The sequence below is a fragment of the Hesperophylax consimilis genome, chromosome 6, assembly GCF_061612785.1.
Source record: "Hesperophylax consimilis isolate HC1 chromosome 6, BYU_Hcon_1.0, whole genome shotgun sequence".
Taxonomy (NCBI): Eukaryota; Metazoa; Arthropoda; class Insecta; order Trichoptera; family Limnephilidae; genus Hesperophylax; species Hesperophylax consimilis.
In genome coordinates, this window is record NC_142841.1 from 12,240,589 (window position 1) to 12,264,577 (window position 23,989).

General features: G+C 32.1%; 1 protein-coding gene across 1 annotated transcript in view; it reads right to left on the reverse strand.

The window, feature by feature from the left end:
* Nucleotides 1-17,945, reverse strand: part of LOC149422954 (putative cytochrome P450 304a1) — a 32,500-nt gene extending 14,555 nt beyond the window's left edge. The window contains exon 1 of the mRNA XM_089633031.1: nucleotides 17,846-17,945. Within this exon, the coding sequence (XP_089489157.1) occupies nucleotides 17,846-17,945 (100 nt within the window). The remainder of the gene's footprint in view (nucleotides 1-17,845) is intronic.
* Nucleotides 17,946-23,989: the final 6,044 nt, after the last annotated feature.

Consider the following 23,989-nt stretch of genomic DNA (forward strand, 5'->3'; position numbering starts at 1 on the left):
CTGAGTAGCCTAACTGCGATATATCGCCCTCGTTGGCAACACTGCCAGCTATCTTTTTTTTACATACCAAGTTTCATCACAATCGGTTCAGTAGTTTTTTTGCATGAAGAAGTAACATATACCTATACAAACACACACATATACACTTTCGCAGTTATAATATTAATAGGGATAATCAATAAAACATAAAAAATTTAAATGATCAATTATTTATGTAAAGGAATAAGTACTCACTAATAAGTACCTACCTAGAAATGCCTAGGATCCCTTTTTGTTTAAATTACGAATTTTATTTTATGCACTTTTCAAATGTCACTTATGTGTTGTCTTGGTTACACTTAAACAGCATTTATTTATGAACAGCATTGTGTACTCGCTATGTGGCTGACTGAGTGACTAATAAAAATAATGTAATTTTTTAATATAAAAAAGGACGACAAATAAACTTTAAATGTCGTTTCTTTGTACTTCAGAGCAACGCATTGTTTTATTTGTCTTATAAAACGATATTTTTAGTGAAGAAAAATGGAAAAGTTACGATTCACATTTACAGTGTTAGCAGCATTGGGTGGAAAAACCGGTGTGAACTGCATAACTTCAATCGAGTCACCCGATGAACATTTATTTGATATTCCTGATGATTTGAAACTTGCAAGAAAACACACCGCCATAACAACTACGGACGTTTTTACTAAAATTCAGAATTCTCTAAAGAAAAAACATCAAACACGGAAAATATTTATTAACCGGTATTTCAATGGAAGATGCTCCAAGGAACTAGCATCATTGATCCCCTCGGCACCGGTGCATAGTCGGGAAACACACCAAACGCGCGCCCAACATATGTACTCGGTTGACATTTGTCATGTGACAAATGTCAAACGGGTTGCTTCTACGACTCGTTATTGTGTTCAACAGCTCGGCTGTGGAACGATTTGCCGGGCTCTGTGTTTCCTCCTTCCTACAACATGGGTCTCTTCAAGACCCACGTTCACTCCTTCCTCTCCTCAAAAAGACCCTCCACACAGCATCTTCAAAAATGACAGAGGCCCTGAGGGAAATTATTTTCCTCAGAGCCTCTTGTGTTGGGTTAATGTAAAAAAAATATAGGAATTACCTTAACTTTTGAGTTTTAACTTTAAGTTTTAATTTTAACTGAATTTGAGGAAAATTTACTTAGATGAAGGTGGGAATTTACAATTTGGTGAACAATACCTGGACGAAATTAAACATGATACGAGACTTTCTGAAAATAATAATAGTAAGGGTGGTGAAAATAAAAATCTAGGAAAAACAGCAGAAAGATTTTTACTCGAAAAGTTTTCAGGAAAAACATCAAGTGTTAACCAATGGATCAATGATTTATTTATTTATTGTTTGAAACACTTACAGAGTGTTAACTTATTAAATTATTACATTAATATTATTGCGTGGGAATGTGCACAGATATTAACACTCCAATTAAAAATGTTCACAGCATGCGTAAACAAGGTTCAGTTGTTACTAGGCGAAGATGCTAGTAGTGAGAAAAAACAGAAATAATAATAATCAAAAAGAAATATAAAACATGAATATAAAACACGAATATAAAACATGAAATATAAAATATAGTGAGTGTACAGAGAAAGATGAGGAAGAAAAAAAGGAGAATAATAAAGCTAATAACTGTTATTAACAAATTATAACTGTTCTCCATGACATATTATGGTAGAAGATTGTTAATTTGTTTTTTAAAATGTGCGAGACTGTTTGCGAATATATTTATAAGGTCGCATTCAACTGTGTTGTACAGACGACACATTCGAGACAGTGGATTGAAGTATGCAATATTGTTATTAATTATTTCAATATGGAATATATTTTGACTCCTTAAATTAGGTATGTCTATTAGGAACTTTAATATGTATTTATATGTATATATTTTTTGAAGTGAAACTTCTTTAGGCGCGTAATGAATTTTCGGGGACGGAGTAAAACCGAGTCAGGATCGACACGAAAATGCGGGTACCCCCACCACCGCTCACCGTTCACTGTCCCTCTCTCACCATATGCGCTTGTTGAGGTGGGGGAGCCGCTCACGAACGTTCTCTCCCGACACGGGACAACAATCGATGCAGTTTTTGCACGATTCATTAAGGATTTAAGTGCTCATGTATATATCTCGCACTTTAGTTACCATAACCCAATTATCACGACATTAGGAAATGATATTCATGAAATTGACAATGAAAATGGCACATGATTGGTAAATTGTCATTGTAATTTCTTTGTAATTTTTAATTGTAATATTGTTATTTATGTAATATTGTATACTTGTGAATAAATTGAAAATTTTTGGAACTATACATTAATCGAACGTCATTCATCTATAAGAAAATATTAGAAAAAGCAAATCCATGCTTCGTCGTTGAATTATTTAACCTCTAATTTTCAAACTAACCTAAGAGAGAAAATAGAGATGATGAAATGAAAATAGAGAGAGAGGAATACTAGAAGTTTCACTTCTGTCTTGCGTAGGCTTGACACACCCACTTTTTTAACCTTACTTATTCACATTTCTTTGTACATATAATGTATAATAGAAAATAGTATATAATAACATAATATAAAATAACAAATTGTATGTAATAACATAATAAGAAAACAAGAAATGAAAACCCACTAAGGCACTGCCTGACTTACTTATAATACCAGTGATGTGTACATCAAATTTATGATTTTGAGAATGAATGTACACGTTTCGAGAAATTAAAGGAGACAGAAAAAATTGAGGTTTTAAAGTATTTACTTGAAAAACAGTGCCTAGATTGGTACACTCGTATGTTAATAAAATGTACATTAAACGCACGATGAGCAATATGGAAAACATTTTTTTGTGAAACATACGGAAACAAAGGTTGGTCACAAGTTAAATATGCATTTGCATTTAAATTTCAAGCAGGTTAATTACGGGAATTAAATTTAAAAATTGGTATATACTAATCACAAAAAAAATTAAACATCTCTGCGTCTACATTTTTGTTTTGCGAAGTTGTCAATAACATCGTCATAGTTTAAAGAGAGCAGTAATTTGGATTCAATGTTAAGTATGGCTAACGAATTTAATCTCCTGTCTGTCATGGTTGAGCGAAGATAATTTTTCACTCTCTTTAGACAGGAAAAACTCCGCTCGCCACTGCAATTGCTGACTGCCGTCGATACGCACATTTTTAAGGCTATGTCAATGTTTGGATAAATTGTTTCAAGTTCTTTTTTTCTTAGAACCTGTAAAATCGCTTTGGTTGTTCGGGGCAGATCTCCATCTCGAGCTATCGTTCTTAAATAAGAACGTAGATGGATACATTCATCAACAAAGCACTTTTCTAAATCACTAGAATATATTGTTACTAACATACTAGCACTATTTTGAACTTCTTCGGTGTTCAAATTGACCAAATTGCTTAAAAACGAAAATTTGGTATAAAAATTGCTGTACGCATCTCGTCTCTTTTGAAGTTCAACGACAAGTCTGTCTATAATTACTAAATATACTGTCACTCTAAATGTTTCCCGACCAGATAATGAAAAAGTAATATCTTCGGCAGATTCATCTGCTGTGAGTTTTCTCTTCCGTATCCTCTTGATGTCCTTTTCATATTCTCTGACTAATGCGAATTCTAAGGCTTGCTCTTCATATTTATTAAAATTTTCCCTTTCTGAAGAAATTATTAGAATCAGACTGTCATACATTTGAATAACTGTACAAATATCAATATCAACGGACTGTAATTTTTTATTGGTTTTATTCATGTGAACTAAAATAAAACCCCAAAACACGATCATGAAAGCAGTTTCTAGTCGTTCTAATTTCAATCTTATGTCTTTAGCTTCACATACAACAGAACGTTTTTCCTCTGTATTGCTCTCGATAGCAATTAAAGCATTGCAAATTTCTGGAAATGACTCTTTCAAACTTTTGCAAGCATCTGCTCGAGCTGACCAGCGTGTGTCAGATGGATTTTTGACAGTAGTTTTATTTTTTTATCATTACCTAGGATTATTTGTGCTTGTAGAGTTTGCCATCTTTGAGTTGAAGCTGTAAAAAATGTGTAGATTTCTTGAAGGAGACCAAAGAACCAACAAGCTTCTTGAGCGCATTCAGCGGCACATTCACCCACTAGGTTAAGCGAATGTGCAGAGCAGGGTATATATTCTGCTAGGGGACATATTTCTTTTATTTTGGCCTGTAATCCATTGTAAATGCCTGACATATTTGCGGCATTATCATACGACTGGCCTCTACAGTCTAATATATTAATTTCAATCATGTCCAATGTTTTAATAATAGCATTTGCTATGTCTTGTGATTTGTGACCGACATTTGCGATAAACTTAAGAAAACGTTCAACGGGCGTACCGTCGGTTTGAATGTATCGGATCACGAAAGTTAATTGGTCAATGTGGGAAATATCTGGTGTTGAATCCACTATTATTGAATAATATTTTGGTATCTTGATTTCATGTTTTATTTGTGTTAATGGGGTTCAGGGGGGAGCTTCAAAATACTACGCTTGGTACAAATGAGCGGCGGGGGGGCTTAGATTTTTTAGTCACCGGGGGGGGGGGGGGGGCGTCGCAAAAATATGGCAACTTCCCAAGGGCGTCACAGTTGAAAAAAGTTTGGGAAGCCCTGGTATATACAATGATTTTACAGTGAAGATTATAAATTTAGAACACAGAAAGGTACGGTAAAGGAGAAACGGTAAAAAACGAAAATATATAAATAAAAAGAAGCATTTCGTAGCAATAATGAATAGTAGAGGTAAGTAAATAAGATTTCTATATTGAATATTTTAAAAATACTAAATACAACAATATCAAAAATACTAAAAATAAAACAATATCAAAAATACTAAATACAACAATATCAAAAATACTAAATACAACAATATCAAAAATACTGAATACAACAATATCAAAAATAATAAATACAACAATATCAAAAATATAAATACAACAATATCAAAAATACTAAATACAACAATATTAAAAATACTAAATACCTACAACAATATCAAAAGAACATGCATGATGACATTATTGTATTATGTTACGTTGGAACAACTAGAAAAGATTGATTGGAAATTAAGATCAAAGTAGAAGTATAAAAAGGTCATGGGGCAGTTTTACTATTTCGTAATATGCGTCAAAAGATAGTTGCTAAACTGTCTGTAAGTGATGTGAAACAATGTCAATGGTCATATTATTGCTATTTCGCAAACGGTTTCATAACAAAACAGAACACATAAGAGAAAGCTACAAGCCAAAAATGTCTATATTCTTGGTATGCCTTATATTGTAGGTAATAGGCATTACAATCGCTTGACAAACTGAGTCTAGAAACGTTCGATATCAAGCACAAAACTTGTTTGTATTTATTTTGTAAGTTATTAAGAAAGCAAAAATTAATCAAGTGAAATTGTCACAGATAATCTTAGCTACAATACAGTATTTTTTAAAGTTGTTTCCTTTATGCGTTCATACATTTCTATATTCATTTTTTGGTATTCATAATGTATACCAATTTGTTATAAAGATTAATCAAAATAGTTATTTGGCATTAAGCTTCGCCTTAAGATAAATGAAATGTGTCAAAAAAACCTAACCTAACCTATTATAATTTCATGATTCGTTCCGTTACCAGGGCCGAACTTATGTGGGCGCAATTGGAGCAGTCTGCTCCGAGCGCCGTATTTCCAAGGAGCTGATAATGCCTAACACCAACACCTAATGGTACGTATACATTTGCGAACTTCAATGCGAACTGAGCCACGAGTTACGGGAAAGGAACAAAGCAACTGCAAGCGGCTTTTCGCGCCATTTGCGGTTGCTTCTTTCCTTTCACATTAGTCGAGGTTCAGTTCAGTATGTATACGTAGCATTACACATCGCCCTTGAGATTACTTTTCATAAAAAAAACACTACACAAAAATACTATAAGTCTAATGGTTTTAACAAGGGCAATAAAATTTTATTCGCATCAGCGCCGTTTGGCTCAGGGCCGTGCATTACTATCTACTATTTTTTAATTTTTTTTTCAAATACACTCCTCTTCCATCCACAAGCAAATGCTTCTAATGGTAGAGCAGTATAAAACATATTATACAAAATAACCCATTGTAACTTTATTATTATGTTTTTAAATTTAATTTTGTGTATTGTTATTTATAAACATGTTATGTAAAACCTTTACAAAACATATTTAAATAACAGTGATAGCAAAACATGTTATTATCGTTTCTTATAAATTATTCAAAAAATCTTATTTTTGTTTACAATTTTTTAATTTCGAAAATCGTTAAAATGTTGACCTTTTTTACATTTACATAAAAATACATAGATTTCTTCACTTTCATGTGGTGAAATTTTATAGCACTGATAAACAAACACGTGCAGTGTCAAAACAACTTGACACGATAAGGTGAAACATAAATAACTAAATAAATATACATATTATACAACCCATCACACAACCAGAATGAGCTAATTGATCAAAATGATCAGTTGCAAATGGATATTATGACATGTGTATAGTAAGTTTAAATATTTGATAACGATAATAAATATGTCGTAACGTGGCGACATCTTCAGAATCCGTGCAAGTGAAAACAAAATATTTGTCCAATCACAATGTTTCATCTGCCCATCTTTCATCTTTTCATCTTTCATCTAATGTTGCCCGGACTTTACGCAGATTTTAATGCAAATTGGTTGAGTCAAAACAGGACTTCGCTGCTCAGTCAATAAAAAACTGTGCAAGAGGTTAGCAAGAAAACAGATAATGCCAACTATTTCTTTGCCACAGAATTGTTTTTATTAATTAAAAAAAATTATTTAATCAATTTACAGAGTATAATCATTCATGTTAACTAAAATAATTCATAAAATTAAATATTTAGGACGGGTTGTTTAGGAAAATTTGAACCATTTATCAAATTTCATTTACGGGTTCTGTGAATGTCCTTTTCAAGTTCTGTTATTATATCATTATAGGCTAGTTGCTCGACAGAACTGAAATAAAAACAGAACTTGAAAAATCGTTCACAGAACTTGAAAATTAACTTTGGAATTTGAACAATCCATCACATTTCAACGTTCATTTTCGGGATCTGTGAAGTCCTATTCAAGTTATGATATTATATCATTATAGGCTAGTTGCTTGACAAAAATGAAATAAAAACAGAACTTGAAAAAATTCTACACAGAACTTGAAAATCAACGTTGAAATTTGATGAATTGTTCAAATTCTCCGAAACTAGTGTTTGTAATTATGATTTATGGAAATATGATTATTAAAATTTATAATTAATTAAAATGATAGTTTTATCATTTTGGTATTTTTGCATTGAACTTTTCTTTCTCTTTTAGTAGGTGTTTATCGTTTTCGATTGTTCTGATATTTTCGGGTAGGCTGTTGAAGTATTTTTTCCCTTGATATATGTAATGATGTTGAGCAAAAGTGGTGTTACATTTTTGTGTTGGAAATATATGTTTTTGACGAGTACAACTTTCAGTTAAAAAGCAGTCTCTTTTTCTTTTATTATTTGAATTATTATGTTTTTTTGGACAAGATCGTTTAATTTTAAAACTTTAAATTCTTCAAAAATTAGGTTGTTGGATAATCTCTTGGTTTTGTCAATATTATTTTTATAATTAGACGTTGTACAATTTCAACAGGGAGTAGATTTTTTTGTATGCATCTCCACGCTGATTACAGCGTAATGGAGATTTGATTGTACTGATGTTAGAATTTCCAATGAGATAAAATTTCGAATTTTCTAAAATATTTAAATTAATTTTCTTATTTTGTTGACGTTTAGGTTGATTTGATCTTTCCAGTTTAGATTTTTGTCTATTATTATTCCTAAGTATTTAATTTTATTTGAAATTTTCAATGTAAAACAGTTTTTTTATTATGTTCTTTTTTAAATTGTCATGTATAATTATGTCAAAATTTTGTGGAACGTCATTTGATTTTACTGAAAATTAACGTGAGTTTATTCGCTATTTAGAGGTAGTAAATTTATGTCAAACCAGATTTTATGATTATTTAGGTCTTCTGTTGCTTTTAGTTTTATGACTCAGCATAAGAGGTTATATGTATTACCATGAAGTTTTTGAGAAAATATGCCGTTTACATACAAGATTAATAATATTGGACCCAGTACCATACCTTGTGGGATTCCATAATTAGATGTATCTTCATCGCTATTTACATTGTTTATTTTGACATATTGAGGGCGATTATTTAGGTAGCTTTTTATCCAATTTGCTACATTATTTTTAATGTTCAGATTATCTAATTTTTCCATAAGTTTGTGTGGTATATACTGTCGAAAACTTTTCTCAGATCTATGAAAATACCAGCACTTTTTTGCTCATGTCTAGGCTTTTGTATATGCGTGATGTGAGATTTGCAATTGCATCTTGTGTGCCTCGCGCTTTTCGGAATCCGTATTGGTTGTTGTGAAGTATTTTGTTGTTTTCAACAAATTCCATTAGTTGAGATTTTAATTTTTTTTTAATATTTTGCCTATATTGAAATGAGGGAAATTGGTCGATAATTTGATACATTTTGGGTATTTCCACTTTTAAATAAAAGTGAAATAATTGTTTTCTTATAATTAGAAGGAAATATTCCATTTTTGAGACTTACATTAATTAGGTGATATAATGGTTATTTCACATGCTTTTAATAGATTTTAAAAATTTAGATTTTAATTTGTAGCGTTATATTGTCATAACCTGGAGATGACCCTCCTTCCATATTTTCAAGTATGTTTAAAATATCTACTTCGCTGATCATTTTAAATTGGAATAGTGAGTTTAGAATTTGTATATTTTCTATAATTGTTTTTTTTCGATCCTTTTGTAAAATTAACTTTTTTGACTAGGCTTTGTTTTCTATTGCACAGTTGATTGTTTGCCAGATTATTTAGGGTTGTTTTCAGAGCTTATTATTTTTGTCTGTAATAGTCATCTTAATGATTTTGATTAACCGCGTCAATTTGATTTTATTTTTTTTCTAATGACAATCTAATTCAACGTTGTTTATGAAATTTATTGTTTTTTTTGTAAGTCTTACTTTTTTCTCTTAATGAATTTAATAGACCCTAAGTGATCCACGGTTTCAAGAATTTATTTTTTTCCAGATTACGATTTGGAATTTCAGTTTTGGATTTTTCTGTATGCGTGGATAAATTGTTTTCGAAGTTCTTTGAGCATATTTCAACTTCTTCACAATTGATTACACGCTGCCGATTTTCAGTTTTCAAGTTATCAATTAATTTCTGCAGATTTAATTTGGTATACGATTTGTTCACTAACAAGTTTTTTTGGCTGTGTTTTTTTTTCATCCTCATACAAAAATATACACGTGCGTTGGTCGGTAATGTTATTTTTCCAGACAACGTTTTTTTTTATTTTATGGAGATCTTGTATGTTAGTATTTGTCCAAAAATGATTTATACAAGATGGTTTCTGACGTTGAATTTCCCGCGTATTTTCATTTGTACATGATGTAAAATTGTTTTCTGTCATACAGTAAAAATAATCCTCTCTATATTTTTGTTAATGTTGATATTGAAATCCCCGGTGATTGCAAGTTTTGTTTTTTAATTTTGATATTATTTGTCGTATTTGTTCGATAAATAATTTGGCGTTGGATCTAGGGCTGCCACCTTTCAAAAACAGTAGACCCGGAGATTTTAGAAATATAGTTTTTTTTATTCAATAAAACTTTTTAAGTATGAATTTTTAATTAACGCAAAATGTCATGCTAAATTACCATTGGTAATGTGTTTTTTTAAATATAAATGACCTAGCTAGTGCTAAGCTGAGTTGGACCAGCTTGACACTTAAAACTATATTTTTCATTCTGAAGGGATTGTGCATCTTTTCTTGCTCAAGTTTCTTCAAAAACTTTTCAAATTCTTAGCAATTCATGTTGTAATTAATCTTCACAATTAACTCTGCCTTCACCATGTCCACTGACAAGCTGTTTCACTCGTCTGTCCACAAATTTCCCACTAAAGAAAAGGCGCGTTCAACAAAAGCATTGCTTATAGGTATTGAATTTTTTTTCCAATAATTTTTGGCAGTTCGGTGAAGGTTGAGGTGACTTTGAATAACTGAACCCATCGTAAATCAACAGGCAATGTTGAATTACTAGATTGTACGAACTGAGGAAATACTTGGTTTAATTTTCGGGTCTCGTCATAAAGTTTATCTTCGTCGAAATTTTTCAAACCAAGTGATTCGAGAGCTTCCACGGTATCTTCATAACGGTATCTTGCACTTGTTAGATCGAATTTGGAAAAGATTTTGAACGCAGAATCCTCAAAATCATAATTTTTCTGTATGTATTCAAGAGTTCTCCTGTAAACCTCATTGGCTTCTTTTTTTAATTGATCCTGATCAGAAGGCCTCAAAAACTTTATGTTTCTCATTATTTTGGCATCGTAAAATTCATCGTGCATTCACTCAGTCAGACAGTCACGCGCTCCGCGCAGTGATGGTCGTCTGGTTCGAGGCACCGCCCGGTCTGACCCGGAGATATAGCCCGGACATGCACCATTCAAACCCGTAGACTCCGGGTCAAACCCGGAGAGGTGGCAGCCCTAGTTGGATCCATGATTTCTATAGATTGTTATTAAATAATAATTCATTTTATTGTAGGTAGTTGAGTTGAATTTCTATGCAGTTAATTGAATCTACATTGTGTTCTAATATTGATACAATGTTGATATATTTGTTATTAATGAATATTTCGATACCATTGTTTTTATTAATGTTTATGTTTGTAATCACATAAGTTATAATGCGGAGAGTCACTGTTATACGTTTCCGTTAACACTGTAACCCCCGGCTTTACTTGAAGATTATTTATATTGAGAATAAATTCTTCTATATTTTTTATTTTTAGTCCGTGAGCGAGTTCACTATTTTTTGATGTTCCATAGCAGATCTTGTTGAAGACATAATGTTTGTAATTTAATTAATTAATAATTAAATATCCCAGTAGCGAGTAGCGAGAATCAGGTAGCGAGTAGCGGGTTTAAAAGGTAACGAGCGGCTAGACGCCGGCTGAAGACAATATACGGCGTACCTTTACGTCGCCCGACAACACAGTGCAAGAAATTGGAAATGGTTTTATGATTAATAACAATCGTTTGTGATTGAGATAATGACTCACTGCACTTTTAGTCACCTCAGACTGTAACTTAAGTTAAAGTAGCACTTCACTGTTTGCTTTATATTATGTTTTATGTAATAAGTGTAGATACGGTTTACAATATGTTTTATACGTAATGAAAGAAAAAAAAACAATTGAAAGCTAATCGACAATTATGACCACACTTTCAACAGAGTTGATCAAGTTTTTAGTTGAGCGACGAAAGTTGAAAGCCCGTCTACTTTTGTTGTTCAAGTATGAGTCATCGTTCGATTTTCCCGCCAAATCGAAACGTGTGAACATATAACTTGGTAGTTATTATTATGGAATAACACGTCTCTGAATGTATAAAAAAAATCTTTTTTACCTTCATAACAAATTTTAGGGCATCAACTATTGCAACGAACACTTCTTTTATAAATAATGATATCGTATTTTTTTTTAACTATGTACATAAGTCTCTAGCTATGAAACTTAGTTACTAGCCTAAAGTAATTGGTTATAAGTCTAAGTGATAGGAATAAATGAAATGCATTAATTAAGTTGTTAAGCACCCTCGAGGTAATTTTCTCACGAAAACGGCGCTGTACAAATAATCCAATCATCTCCGTTGTCCTTGCCAGATATCTCAGCGTAATTTATAACTTAGTTTTTGCCAGGATAGCCACGCGCATAACTGTATCATGTTTTTGGATTTTTTCTTGAATTTTAGATAACAGTAGGTACATCAAATTATTCTTTCGAAATTCGCAAATCATTGCGATAGCCTTCGGTATCTGCTAAGGCCATCTCTCAATCTAGTGTTAGAAGCAGCCAATTTGTTTCTTCTTATAAATCATTCTCTGGCCCACATACAACGTTTTTTGCGTTTTTTTTCATATTCTCAAGTTCGTTCCGTAAAATGTCCGAAATTATAGGGACCCACGCAGCGATAACTTCACTTGACGCCATCTTGGTTCGAGTTGTCTGAACGAAATCTTGTTCAATTATTGTCGTTCAATAAAAGTCGTTCAACTAAAATCACTCTGTCTGAACGGGGCTTTCGAAGAACCAAAGCGACTTCTCGGGCTAATAGGGCACAGGCGATTGCTATATAACTTGTTAGGACTTGTGTATTGTAATAAATAACTAAAATGAATCATTGAAGACAATATTAACGACTGTCAAAATATTACAATTTGAGGTTTTATTCCACTATACTTTTTTAATCCAATTAAAATACCTACTGATATTAGATGTGTTTGTGAATTGAATGTAATGATATTATTTATTTAAAAATTAATACCAAACCAACATGTTTACAATTAAGCGAGTCTAAACTTTGTACACGTTTCATTACTTGTTTATTGTTGATAATACGAAAGATACGGAAACGGACTGCATAGCTTCCACCAGTACTTGGCTACTATCTGCTATATCCATTGACTAAATACAATACATCATTGGATATCCGAATGTTTCTCATTTTCTTTCTAGGCACTAAAATAAAGTTTTCCTGGGTTGTTAGATGTTGACTCCTGGTTGTATAACGGGTTCCCAAGGTATCTGAACTTTCTTCCCAAATGTGGGACTCGCACCGTATTTATAATATAGGTGTATCGACACGTACCCGACAAACATTAACCAGCTTTTCCTTAGCACATTTGGAGTAAAAAATGTTATAGGCACTTTGCTGTCCGGTAACATTTTTTTTCAATTAAAAACAAAGAATTATTAAAAAATCCACACTCCGTCACTGTCATTGGCATTGTTTCTCGTGTTCAACAGCTGTTATTAGCAAGTGTGTCAAAAAGCATCTTCGCTCTTTCATACACACTAAATAATAATAGTTAAAAATGAGACGAATGGTGCCATACCATTTCGTTGTGATTGTAAAAGCGCGCCAACGTAGGTACGTACGTACATTATTCAACGAAACTCGAATAAAATATTACCGGATGGGTTTTCAAACTTTGACAAAGGATAAAACAGTGGTGAAAATATGAATGAAACATTTTTTATTAAAAAAAATGTTACCGGACAGCAAAGTGCCCATAACATTTTTTACTCCAAATGTGCTAAGGAATAGCTGGTTAAAGTTTGTCGGGTGCGTGCCGATACACCCGTATATACATTTTTGTGAATTATTTTTGTTCAGAGGAAAACACTTTTTGTAATAATGATTTAAGTACCTACTTAATAAAATTGCATTTGTGTAGGAAATTAAATATTTGACTCTGTCATAAATTATGTGGCAATCTGTGTGATTGTGCACGTGAGTGGTTAATTTATGTTGACACGTTCAATGTTTGTTTTCTGATGTGATACAATGTAAAGAGCTTTGTGTCTGAAATTGACACTGATGCATTGCCGTACGAAACTATGAAACTACGAAATACGAACTATGGTAGTTTTAATTGCCTTTGAAGTAAAATATATTTGATAAAATGTTACGTCAAGACGTTACTTGGTTCTGTCATAACTAATGAGTAATGACATTACGAGTATAAAAGTCATAGCAATGTCATTGGAGGGCTGACCCTAATTAAATAATTAATCATACTAATTTCAGTTGTCTATGCATGGGTGCATGCATGATTTGAAATTTATTTATTTCTAATGCGTAAAATTATTGACTTTAAAAATTGGAACTGATAAGTATAAAAAATCATACCTAAAGGACGATACGCAAACTTACTAATATATTAATTAAAATTATTTAACACAAATTAATTACTTTTGCAAGCCGGGATTTAACCCCTCCAGCGTTTTAGGGTCGTATATAGGGTTGCCAGTTGTCCGGTTTTGGACCGGACAGTACGGTTTTTTGAACGGCTGTCCGGTCTAGAAAACTTTGGAAAACCAGACAATAGAATGTCCGATTTTTTTAAATACGCGACATACTCGTATATACCTCACGAGATAATTTACAGAACAAAAGCCGTGAGCGATTCTGGCGGGTGGTAGCAAGACTTGCTCAAATCTGTTGAAAATGGTGCAATATGTGTGCAGTGTTCCCGTCTCCAATGCCTCCGTAGAAAGAGTTTTTAGTGTAAAGGGTAATGTATGGACTTACGAAAGAAATCGACTAGGTGTGAATACCGTAAAAAGCGAATTGTGTGTTTTCTTCAATTTAAATGTCAATTGCACTGAATTAAAAAGACACAATTTCAGGCAATAAACGATTATTTAAAGCAGTAGAATCTAGTGCCAAATATGTTAGAAAGTGATTTTTTGCTTACCAATAGTAATAATAAACATAAGTTTTAATGTTTACTAAGTGTTTCATTGTGTTCATCACCCTCAGAAATTTTCGGTAATTTTCTGTTTGTTTTGGTTAAAATCAAAGAGGTTTATGATTATCAAAAATCCCTTTGGTTATCACAGACCTATCATAGGTTTTATGACGTTTTTATACATTTTTCATGGTTTTTCAATACTTTTCAGTAAAGGTGGATGGTCAAGCATAAATATATTTTTTTTTGATTTTCGAGAAATAGTACCAAAAAAAATCAAAGGGGGGACACTTTGATAAAAAATGTTCGGTTTTTTTATCTGGACCATCTGGCAACCCTAGTCATATATGACCGGGCGTCCATATTTTATAGTAGTAAGTATTTTCATATTTTTTCTACCATGCGGAAATACTTTTAATACTTACGGACGTTAGTTCGAGAAATAATAATTCTTTCCAGTTTGCCTCAAATTATACTGAAATGCATTAATAAAATAAGGAAGTTGAGTGAAAAATATTTTGACTTATAAAAAATATGTTCATGTAGATCAAAAAATATCGATTCTAAATATATTTCTATATTATTATTCTTTGAATTAGTTAAACGTTCTTGAAAAAGAATTCAATAGCAATAGACTGTATACGCTCCACGATTGGTCGAAAGAATTCTGACGTCACATGTGTCGTGACTTGTACGTACAACGGATCACCTATGGTGCATCTCTTTCTATTACATGAGAGATGGTTGGTTTAGATGAGAGAGGTGTATAGGCCAAAGGTTTATTTGGGTTTGTCAAATATATGAACGTATTTGTTGTTATTATTATATGAAATGGATTTCTAAAGATACATATTCGTATAGTGCTTTATAATATGTTGTTGTTTATTGCATAACTTAGAAGTTTTTATTATTATACATGTCACATAGCATGTGATACACTTCAGGCCGCCGGCCGCCCAGAAAAGTCTCACAGTGAACTGGGCTGTAAACCGTTATTTTACTTTTGGTCTTTACTTTTCTGCGCGGTGGTCCTGAATTCGCGCGGGGAACGTCAACAAGTAGCGACGGAAATACCGTACAAGTACCGTACCGGGCGGGAAAAGCAAATATTCTAACTTAAAATATTAATTTAACTATGAAATCTTAATCAATTTTCTTTTTTTTAATAACATCAATTCTAATAGACGGTTAACATTGGTAAAAAAATTACTGGAATTCCTTGTTGAAGAATTAAAAAATTTTCCATACAAAATGCTTAAGCGACGTGGTTTTCACAGTTCGAATGACGTCACACCACACCCCGCCTCTTACCGCTCGGATTCCGCTCGTTTTGGCGGGCTTAATAAAATTTAAATTTTGAGAATTAATTTAATTATGAAAACAAACTTTAATAAAAAAAATAAAAAATACCAGTATTTAAGTTTGAATGCGAACATTGATAAAAAAAATTAAAAAATGGACTCAACTTCCTTATTCTAAAAATAGCCAAAATGAATATTTTTTTTCGTGCCGCTTTCGTAACAATCGGTTTAATTTTAAAAATTATTTCTTATTCATTATTATATGAACGCGATAAAAGTGACGGTACAGTTTTCTTACAAATTCCCCAAACAAAACAAACATGTTTTCGAAATATCGAGTTCTCTCAATTTTTCGATGATTGGAGTAAAATATTAAGAAAAATGTGGTTAGCGTTTTTGACAACATTTTTCACGTTTGACATTAAAATTTTATTATTTCGAAATAGTAATGTTTATTTTAAATTCATACACTCAAAAGATAATTTTATCTAGCTTCTAAAACAGTATCAGTTTTTACGGAAAATTTAAAAATGAGATGTATATAGCGCATTTCAAATACACAGAAAATATTGCAAACTGAACAAAAGTAATTTATTTATTTATTTAATAACAATGGTATAAATATACCATAAACAATAAATCAAATACAATGACATCAGAAAGTATAAAATGATCAGAAACTCTAGAATGATATTAAAGTAAGAGATGCAGGTACACGCAAAACTTCTAAGTAGACTTTCTAGGTTTAATTAATATTTATTGAAAATATGTGATATTATAGCCTTCTTGCAGTTAAATAGATCCGCCACATCTGCTTATCTATTACTAACTTCATGTAATTTAGGTATAAGTGAGTATTTTCAATGCTCAACCCTGGTATTGATACATTTAAACATTATTTTGGAACGAGTAGCTCGCGCAAGTACCGACATGAAATTCATTGAGGTTAAGTAAATTAGGGCTGCCTATACTACCAATTAATGATAGAACTGAAGGCTTAAATCCGCAACCTCCGGATTTATAGCCAAGGAACATTCAACCACAGAAGCCATCAAACGTTTGGATATATGGAGTGGATAAACAAGGAAGAAGGAAGGAAAACTTGGCATGACCAAGTACATCAAAAACTTGAGTCGGGTCATGTCAAAAGTCTGAATAACAGTAGAGTATGTATGAGACGATACATGGATGTGAATGAAGATAAAGATTGTCTGCCAAGACAGAATTGTGTTTAGGACTATCCTCCCTGCCTATTCATACAGGGAAACAGCGCGATGGTTAGTTAGATAGGAAATAAAATAGTTTTACAAAAATTTTAACTAAAACTCTTTTTTAAAAGTTAATATTCTTGTGAGCGAATGCAAAATTTAAAAGTGGTAAAAATCGTATTTTTGTATGGATAATTTTAAAGCAGTTTTTAAAAACATTCCCAATAAATATGGTACCTACTAGATTTATATCCTTTGATAACATGGCAAAGTAAAAAAGCGTAACTGTTATACACGTATAAAGTATAAATATGTATGAAGTTGCATTATAATTATTTTATTGAAATATATAAGTCCCCGTATCACAGGCCTGGATTATCTTTGACGATGCTGTGTGGAGCATGTATACATACGTATGGTCACATATTAAACTTTTGAAAGGTACCTATATCTTACAGTCGAACTGAAAAACATTAAAAATAATAATAAAAAACAAAAGATATGTAAATTAATGTATCTTCTTAGAATGTCTTAAATAACAAAAGACAACAATATTTTATTGTATTGGGATTTATGAAATCAATTATGTTTTCCACTTGCATTATAAAATGTTTGGCATTGTCCTAACCAAACTATGCCTAACCAAATCGATTTCAAAACATTATATTTGTTCTGTTGAAAAACTCTATGTAAATGGTAACAAAACGTTTTTTCTTAGAATGACATTGATAACAATGTGTAATACAAAATAATTTTGATTGTTTTGTTGAGATATGTCGAGTATTATTTTGTGGTAATTTATTTGTATTTTAGTAACTTATCTTTTTTAGTCTCTCTTAAAATTTGTATACCAATTACCATTCTAATATCCATACCTGATTTATTTAATAAAATGTGATATATTCCTACCTGGTGGAAAGTTTTTGTTTGGTCTGGTGAAAATAAACTTGTAAAATGAGTACAGAAGCAAAGCAGCAATTATGTACAGTAAAACTACAGCAACTATCATGGTGAGGCCGGAAACGATACTGGCTGGATATTGAAAATTAATGCAGTATGCAGTTATTAATTTAATATTATTTATTAGTAGCTAGGGTATGTTGATTAGGGTGGGCCGTCAATGTATGGAGTTTCCTAATTTTTATACCGTTATCTCAGCGATTGCGTGTGACCCTTTGAAATATAACTTTTTTTTTAATTTTCAGATTCAATTTTACTTTTGGTCCACACTTAAAAAATGAATAAAAACTACGTGTATTTCTTTTTTCCATAACAACTCAACATACTTTTAAAAGGTGATATAAATTCAATAAAAGCAATGAAAAAACTAACCTCTAAACCTAACCTATTTAACTTAGTTTTTGTTTTATCACTTTTCATGACTTTATGTCACTTTTTTCAGGTGACAATTCAAAAAATTGTCACTTTGATGTGTTATCACTGTATTTCTTAGGTAAAATTCACTTTTCAGCGGTTTGATGACTGGAATGTGTTTTCTGCATGGAGGTGTAATCAAGGGCGTAGCTATAGCATTCCCAGGGGGGGCTTCGACCCTTGGGGGTTTCTATCTTGGGGGGAAGGGAGAAAGGAGGGAGGGTTGGAAAATTAATAAGAAAGTTTTTTGCTCTACCTCTACTTACCGCAACTTATTATTTACATAATATTGATAAAGACGAGTATTGTTTCCTTATTTTTGAGGTTATAAACCCCTCCTTTACATACGCCTTTGGGTATATTACCGATATTATTAGATATTCTCAAAATCTTTAATCACAATCTGTTATCAAAAGTCGCAATTAAATATGTATTAAAAAAGAAATAATCTAATACATTTTAGCTACCTGTATAAACTGGTTCATATTAGTGAATAAATATAAATTAAGTTATGTTAAGATGCAATGTGTACTGATTTCCAAAAAGCTTTTGATATAGTTAACCATTCCATCTTACTAAAGAAACTAGAACAAATAGGCATATATGGAGACCTATTGCGCTGGATGAAATCATATTTATATAATAGAACACAACTAGTGCTTATTAACGGATACAAATCATCCCCTATAGTTGTAACTTCTGGAGTACCACAGGGGTCAAATCTTGGCCCCCTGCTTTTTCTTATATTCATAAATAACCTTGGCTCGAAATTAAATTGTGATTATGCTTTTTTCGCCAATGATCTTAAAATTTTTCGTAAAATTAAGTCTGTTACCGATCATCTACTGCTTCAAAAGGATCTCGACACACTAAATAAATAATTAAATGTTGAAAAATGTTACATTTTAAACTTTACTGGAAATAAGGTTATAAAGAATTTTTACTGTCATGAATAAACACTGAATGTCATAAGATTATTCTTAAAAAAGGTGTCTTCTATAAGAGATCTAGGAATTACTCTTGATCCTAAATTCATATTTGATTTACATATTAATGACATTAAGTCCAGATCACTTAAAATTATGGAATTTATTCACAGAATAAGTAAACCTTTCGAAGATCTTCTATCAATTCTAACCCTTTACTATGCCTTGATTAGAAGTAAACTTGAATACGGAAGCACTATTTGGAATCCACATTATTGCAAGTATGAAAACATTATAAAAACGCTTAAAAAAATGCTTAGACTATTATCTTTCAAATGTGGACTACATGACCATCTTAGATCATACGACGCACGTCGTGAATACTTTAAGATTAATACACATAAAATAAGAAGGCAATTGACTGACAAAATATATTTGCATAAAATTATCCACGGCCATCTTGATACCTCATTATGTCTTAGCAATATTGAAATAAATGTCCCAATTCCCATTGTTTAAGACACCATAGCATTTTTCACCTGAATATATTCAAAAATAATATCGCATATTTTAGCCCTCTGACCCAAATGTGTCGACTGTATAATAAGATTGATTGTGCTGAAGTAGATATTTTCGTCGATAATCTATACACGTTAAAAAAATGTTCTGCTGCTGCTAAATAATATGTTTAGATAATTACATTATGTATTACTGTAACTTTCGTGTCTCTTGTCTCTCCTAGTATTATTTGTCATTTTACTGAACTTATGTATAGTTTTATACTATTATTTGTTTGGTTTTTTAATTGTACGTAACCTGTATTTAATTGCATTTTACCTGTATGTATGTAATTTCTAAATTTTTGCCCGTAACTTAACTGAGTTTTTGTAACTGGATAGTTTTCACGTAAGTCTGTAATCTGTAAAAACCCAGAATAAATAAAATAAAAAAAATTTTACTAAATAAAAACGATCTTAGGGTAGACAAATAAAAAGAAAAATCAGTTTTAATATTCTCTTGATGAAGGAAAGTCACTCCTGAAACCGGTAGAGCAATAATCATTAAAATAAAGTGATTTCAAACTAATTAATGTGTTTATATTGCTAAAATAATAAAATTTGGGCTCAGGTAAAGGACCAAAAAAGAAAAGTTATATTTTTTTGAGACCTCTGACGTAGATATCCAAATTCGAAGAACTCCAGAAGTAACAACCCACCCTAATACATATAAGGTGAACATACAATAATAACATCTTGCCTAGATAAATGGTGCCACAAAATTAAATAAACTAATACTTACGGCCACGGTCGTTGATCTGAAAGAGTCATTTAAATAGATGAAACAAATATCGATTATATTTTATTATCGTAAGAAGATAACCATATATATGTCAGCACAGTATTATGTTGAATACAGTACCAATTTACTTTCATTATTCGCATCTCAAATCATGACAACTTTTGGACTTAAAATATAATATAATAAATCTTGGTAGATCTTACGTTAGTTTTAACGTTTATTCTTTTACGGTAGGTCTAGGTACCTACCTAATCTTTTTTTTAAATTTTTTGGGTCAATGGCTGGGAAGTAATTTTTTAAATGTTCATTAGCATCACAACATCTCTCGATTGTAAATAGGAATAGGAACCTCCCTACCCACAATTAAATGCAAATGAATACCATTATTATTTTGAGGGCGCCTATAATACATAACACCTACTGCTAACAGTCACATCATCGCCCTTGAGATTATTTTTCACAAAAAACGGCGCTACATAAAAATACAAATCATGCGTCTACTGGTTTTGACTGGGGGCGTAAAAAATTTCCTGGCGCCAGTCGCCGTTTGATCGGGGCCGGCCCTAAATACAATCGCATACATATTCCTATTTATCTTGTCCGTTATTTATACTTATTTTACATTGTATTATGTGAACTTTTGAACACGCTATTATAAATTTTGTGTAAACAAAATTCCCTTATGATGAACTTGTTTTAAATTTTGCACTATTGTAACCGTGAACTTGGGTTTATGAATTGTAGCAACCATTTACGAAACATTGATAGTTATTTATCAGTTGTATAAATTGAATACACATATTTAGTAAGTCCCATGGTATTAACATACATATATGCACGAGTTTGACGAAATTAATTTCTAAACCTTCTACTTACCTATTGCTTATTTGTAGCACTTGACTTGATTTCTCTTGGGAAGAACTTTTTTCAGAGCTCGGATTTATTTTTACAGAAAAAAACCTTTTTTAGCAATATACAATTCTTTCGATGTGGACGTCATAACGTGAAGCTCACCGGTGTACAGATTGATAGATTAACTTTGTAGGTGGTCAATAAAGAGGAACGAAATAACATTTTTTCAATATTCACGTTTTTGCATCAATAAAATCTAGCATAGCGACTCCACCCGCTGCAATGTTAATTGAACGTCAAGCTGTACCTACTGGTATGAATACGCCCTATTTAAAGTAGATAGCTATCTCAGCCGATCTGTTATTTTACAAACAAAGTTTTGTATTCTTTTTTCGCGTTTTTCTCATAAAATTTCTTAATAAATGATTTTTGTATGTTTTTAGATTTTATTGCAATCTAGAAAGATACAAATTTGAAAAAAAAACAGTTGATGCGTAGATACTTGTTTAGAGCAGTTATCTATCTATTTGAATTATTACCAACTTAACCAAAATTCCTAACCAAATCATTTTATAGGTTAATTGAAAAACAAAAATTAAATGATTTATTTTGGCTGTCATCCATTGAGGGTAAAATTGCCCATATAAATTTTAGATTTTCTTTTAAAATTAGTTAATAAACTTAAGTAATACGATTATACGATAAATATGTGTAAACAAACATACGGACGATTCTAGAAAAGTGACTGAGATGACTAACATAAACAGTAGAGAGCTAGTAGATATTATACCTTCCTATTCTTACATTGTTTAATAGTAGGAATCACAAAATATTTTAAACATCTCCAAAAAACTACGTTTTTGCTTTAAAATGAATGCATTTTAAACTTCCCGCTTTATTTCTTTAATTCAAGTACTGTAGACATGTGGCAAGACTTTTTGCAAATAGGCTCTGCCACACGTACACTTCGGAGCGGTGGTACCACGCGCCGCACCCGGCCGCCGTACAGAAAAGTCTCACAATGGCCAGTAAACCGTTATAATAATAATAATAAAAGTGTTTATTCCGGTATGTGGGGAGGTTAGTGCAGTCCCACACATGCCCCGTTCAATTTTAGTTGAACAACTGTTATTGAACGACAAAAATTGAACAAGATATCCTTCAGACGTTTCAATTTAACTCGAAAAACGTCGTATGTGGGCTAGAAAATGGATTATAAGGAGAAACGAATTGGGTGCTTCTAACAATATATTGAGAGAGATGGCGTTAGAAGATACCGAAGGCTATCGCAATCATTTGAGAATTTTGGAAGAACAATTTGATGTACTTTTGACAAAGATTCAAGAAAAAATTCAAAAACAGCACACAGTTATGCGAGCGGCTGTCCTGGCAAAAACTAAGTTACAAATTACTTTAAGATACCTGGCAACGGGGGATTCTTTTCTGTGGGGAGTCTGGCTTATAGGCACAGAGTTCCAAAAAATACGATATCATTGTTTATAAAATACGTGTTGGTTGCAATAGTCAATGCCCTAAAATTTGTTATGAAGGTAAAACAATAATTATTTTTTAAACATTCATAGACGTGTTATTTATTAATAATAACTACTAAATTAAAGTAACATTTCAAAAATAATATTATTAAGTGCATTGTCAAGGGCATTCTTATTTTTGTAAACTTCTTGCTTCTGATCCCAAAGACAGGGTCGGCTTTGGTATAGATCCATAAATTTAACATCATGTCATCCGACCACTTAAAACATTCTTTCATTTAAGTAGATGCCATGATGGTAGGTACCAGGTACGCATAAATAAACCACTCACTAGGAACGTCTTACGTCTACTTTCTACCGCAGGGAACTAAAAATCGCAAGCGACTTGAAACATATGTTTAAACATTTCGATTCAGTAGGAAAATCGAACGATGACTCATACTTGAACAATAAAATCGACCACCATAACACGGGCATGTGCCTAGCATGGTGGTCGAAAAATCATCAATGCATGTAACAAACAATTCAATGAATAAAGAAACTTTAAAAAAAAAGTATACGGGCTTTCAACTTTCGTCGCTCAACTAAAAACTCTGTTGAAAGGCTGTTCACACTTGTCGATTAGCTTTCAAGTGTCATTCAACGCAGACTTGATCAACTAAAATCGCCCTGTGTGATGGTGTATTACCTTACTTTCGGATTTTAGTCTGCGCGGCGGCCTGGATGGCGCGTGGTATCGCGCGCCGCTACGAAGTGTACGTGTGGCAGAGCCTAATCAAGTAGTCAATGCACGCCAATGTAGATAGTTGATTTATGCGCCAATGCACGCCTTACTTTGTACGGCGTAAGGCAGTACGCCAAGAAAGCACTTCATTGGGTAGAGGGAAAATATACACCCCCCCCCCCTCCCCAACGAACTAAAACTGGTAAATAACAATAAAACTCTTCAACGTTAGATGGATTTTTTATAAAAATAAAGCAAATGCATGAATTAAACATTACTTTTCTTAGTTTTTTGTAATTTCTCGCTGCGCCGCAAACCGCTGCGCGTTCGAGCCGCCGCGCGCCTTGCTCCTTATAAACAGCCTACGTGCCTTATTATAAATTAA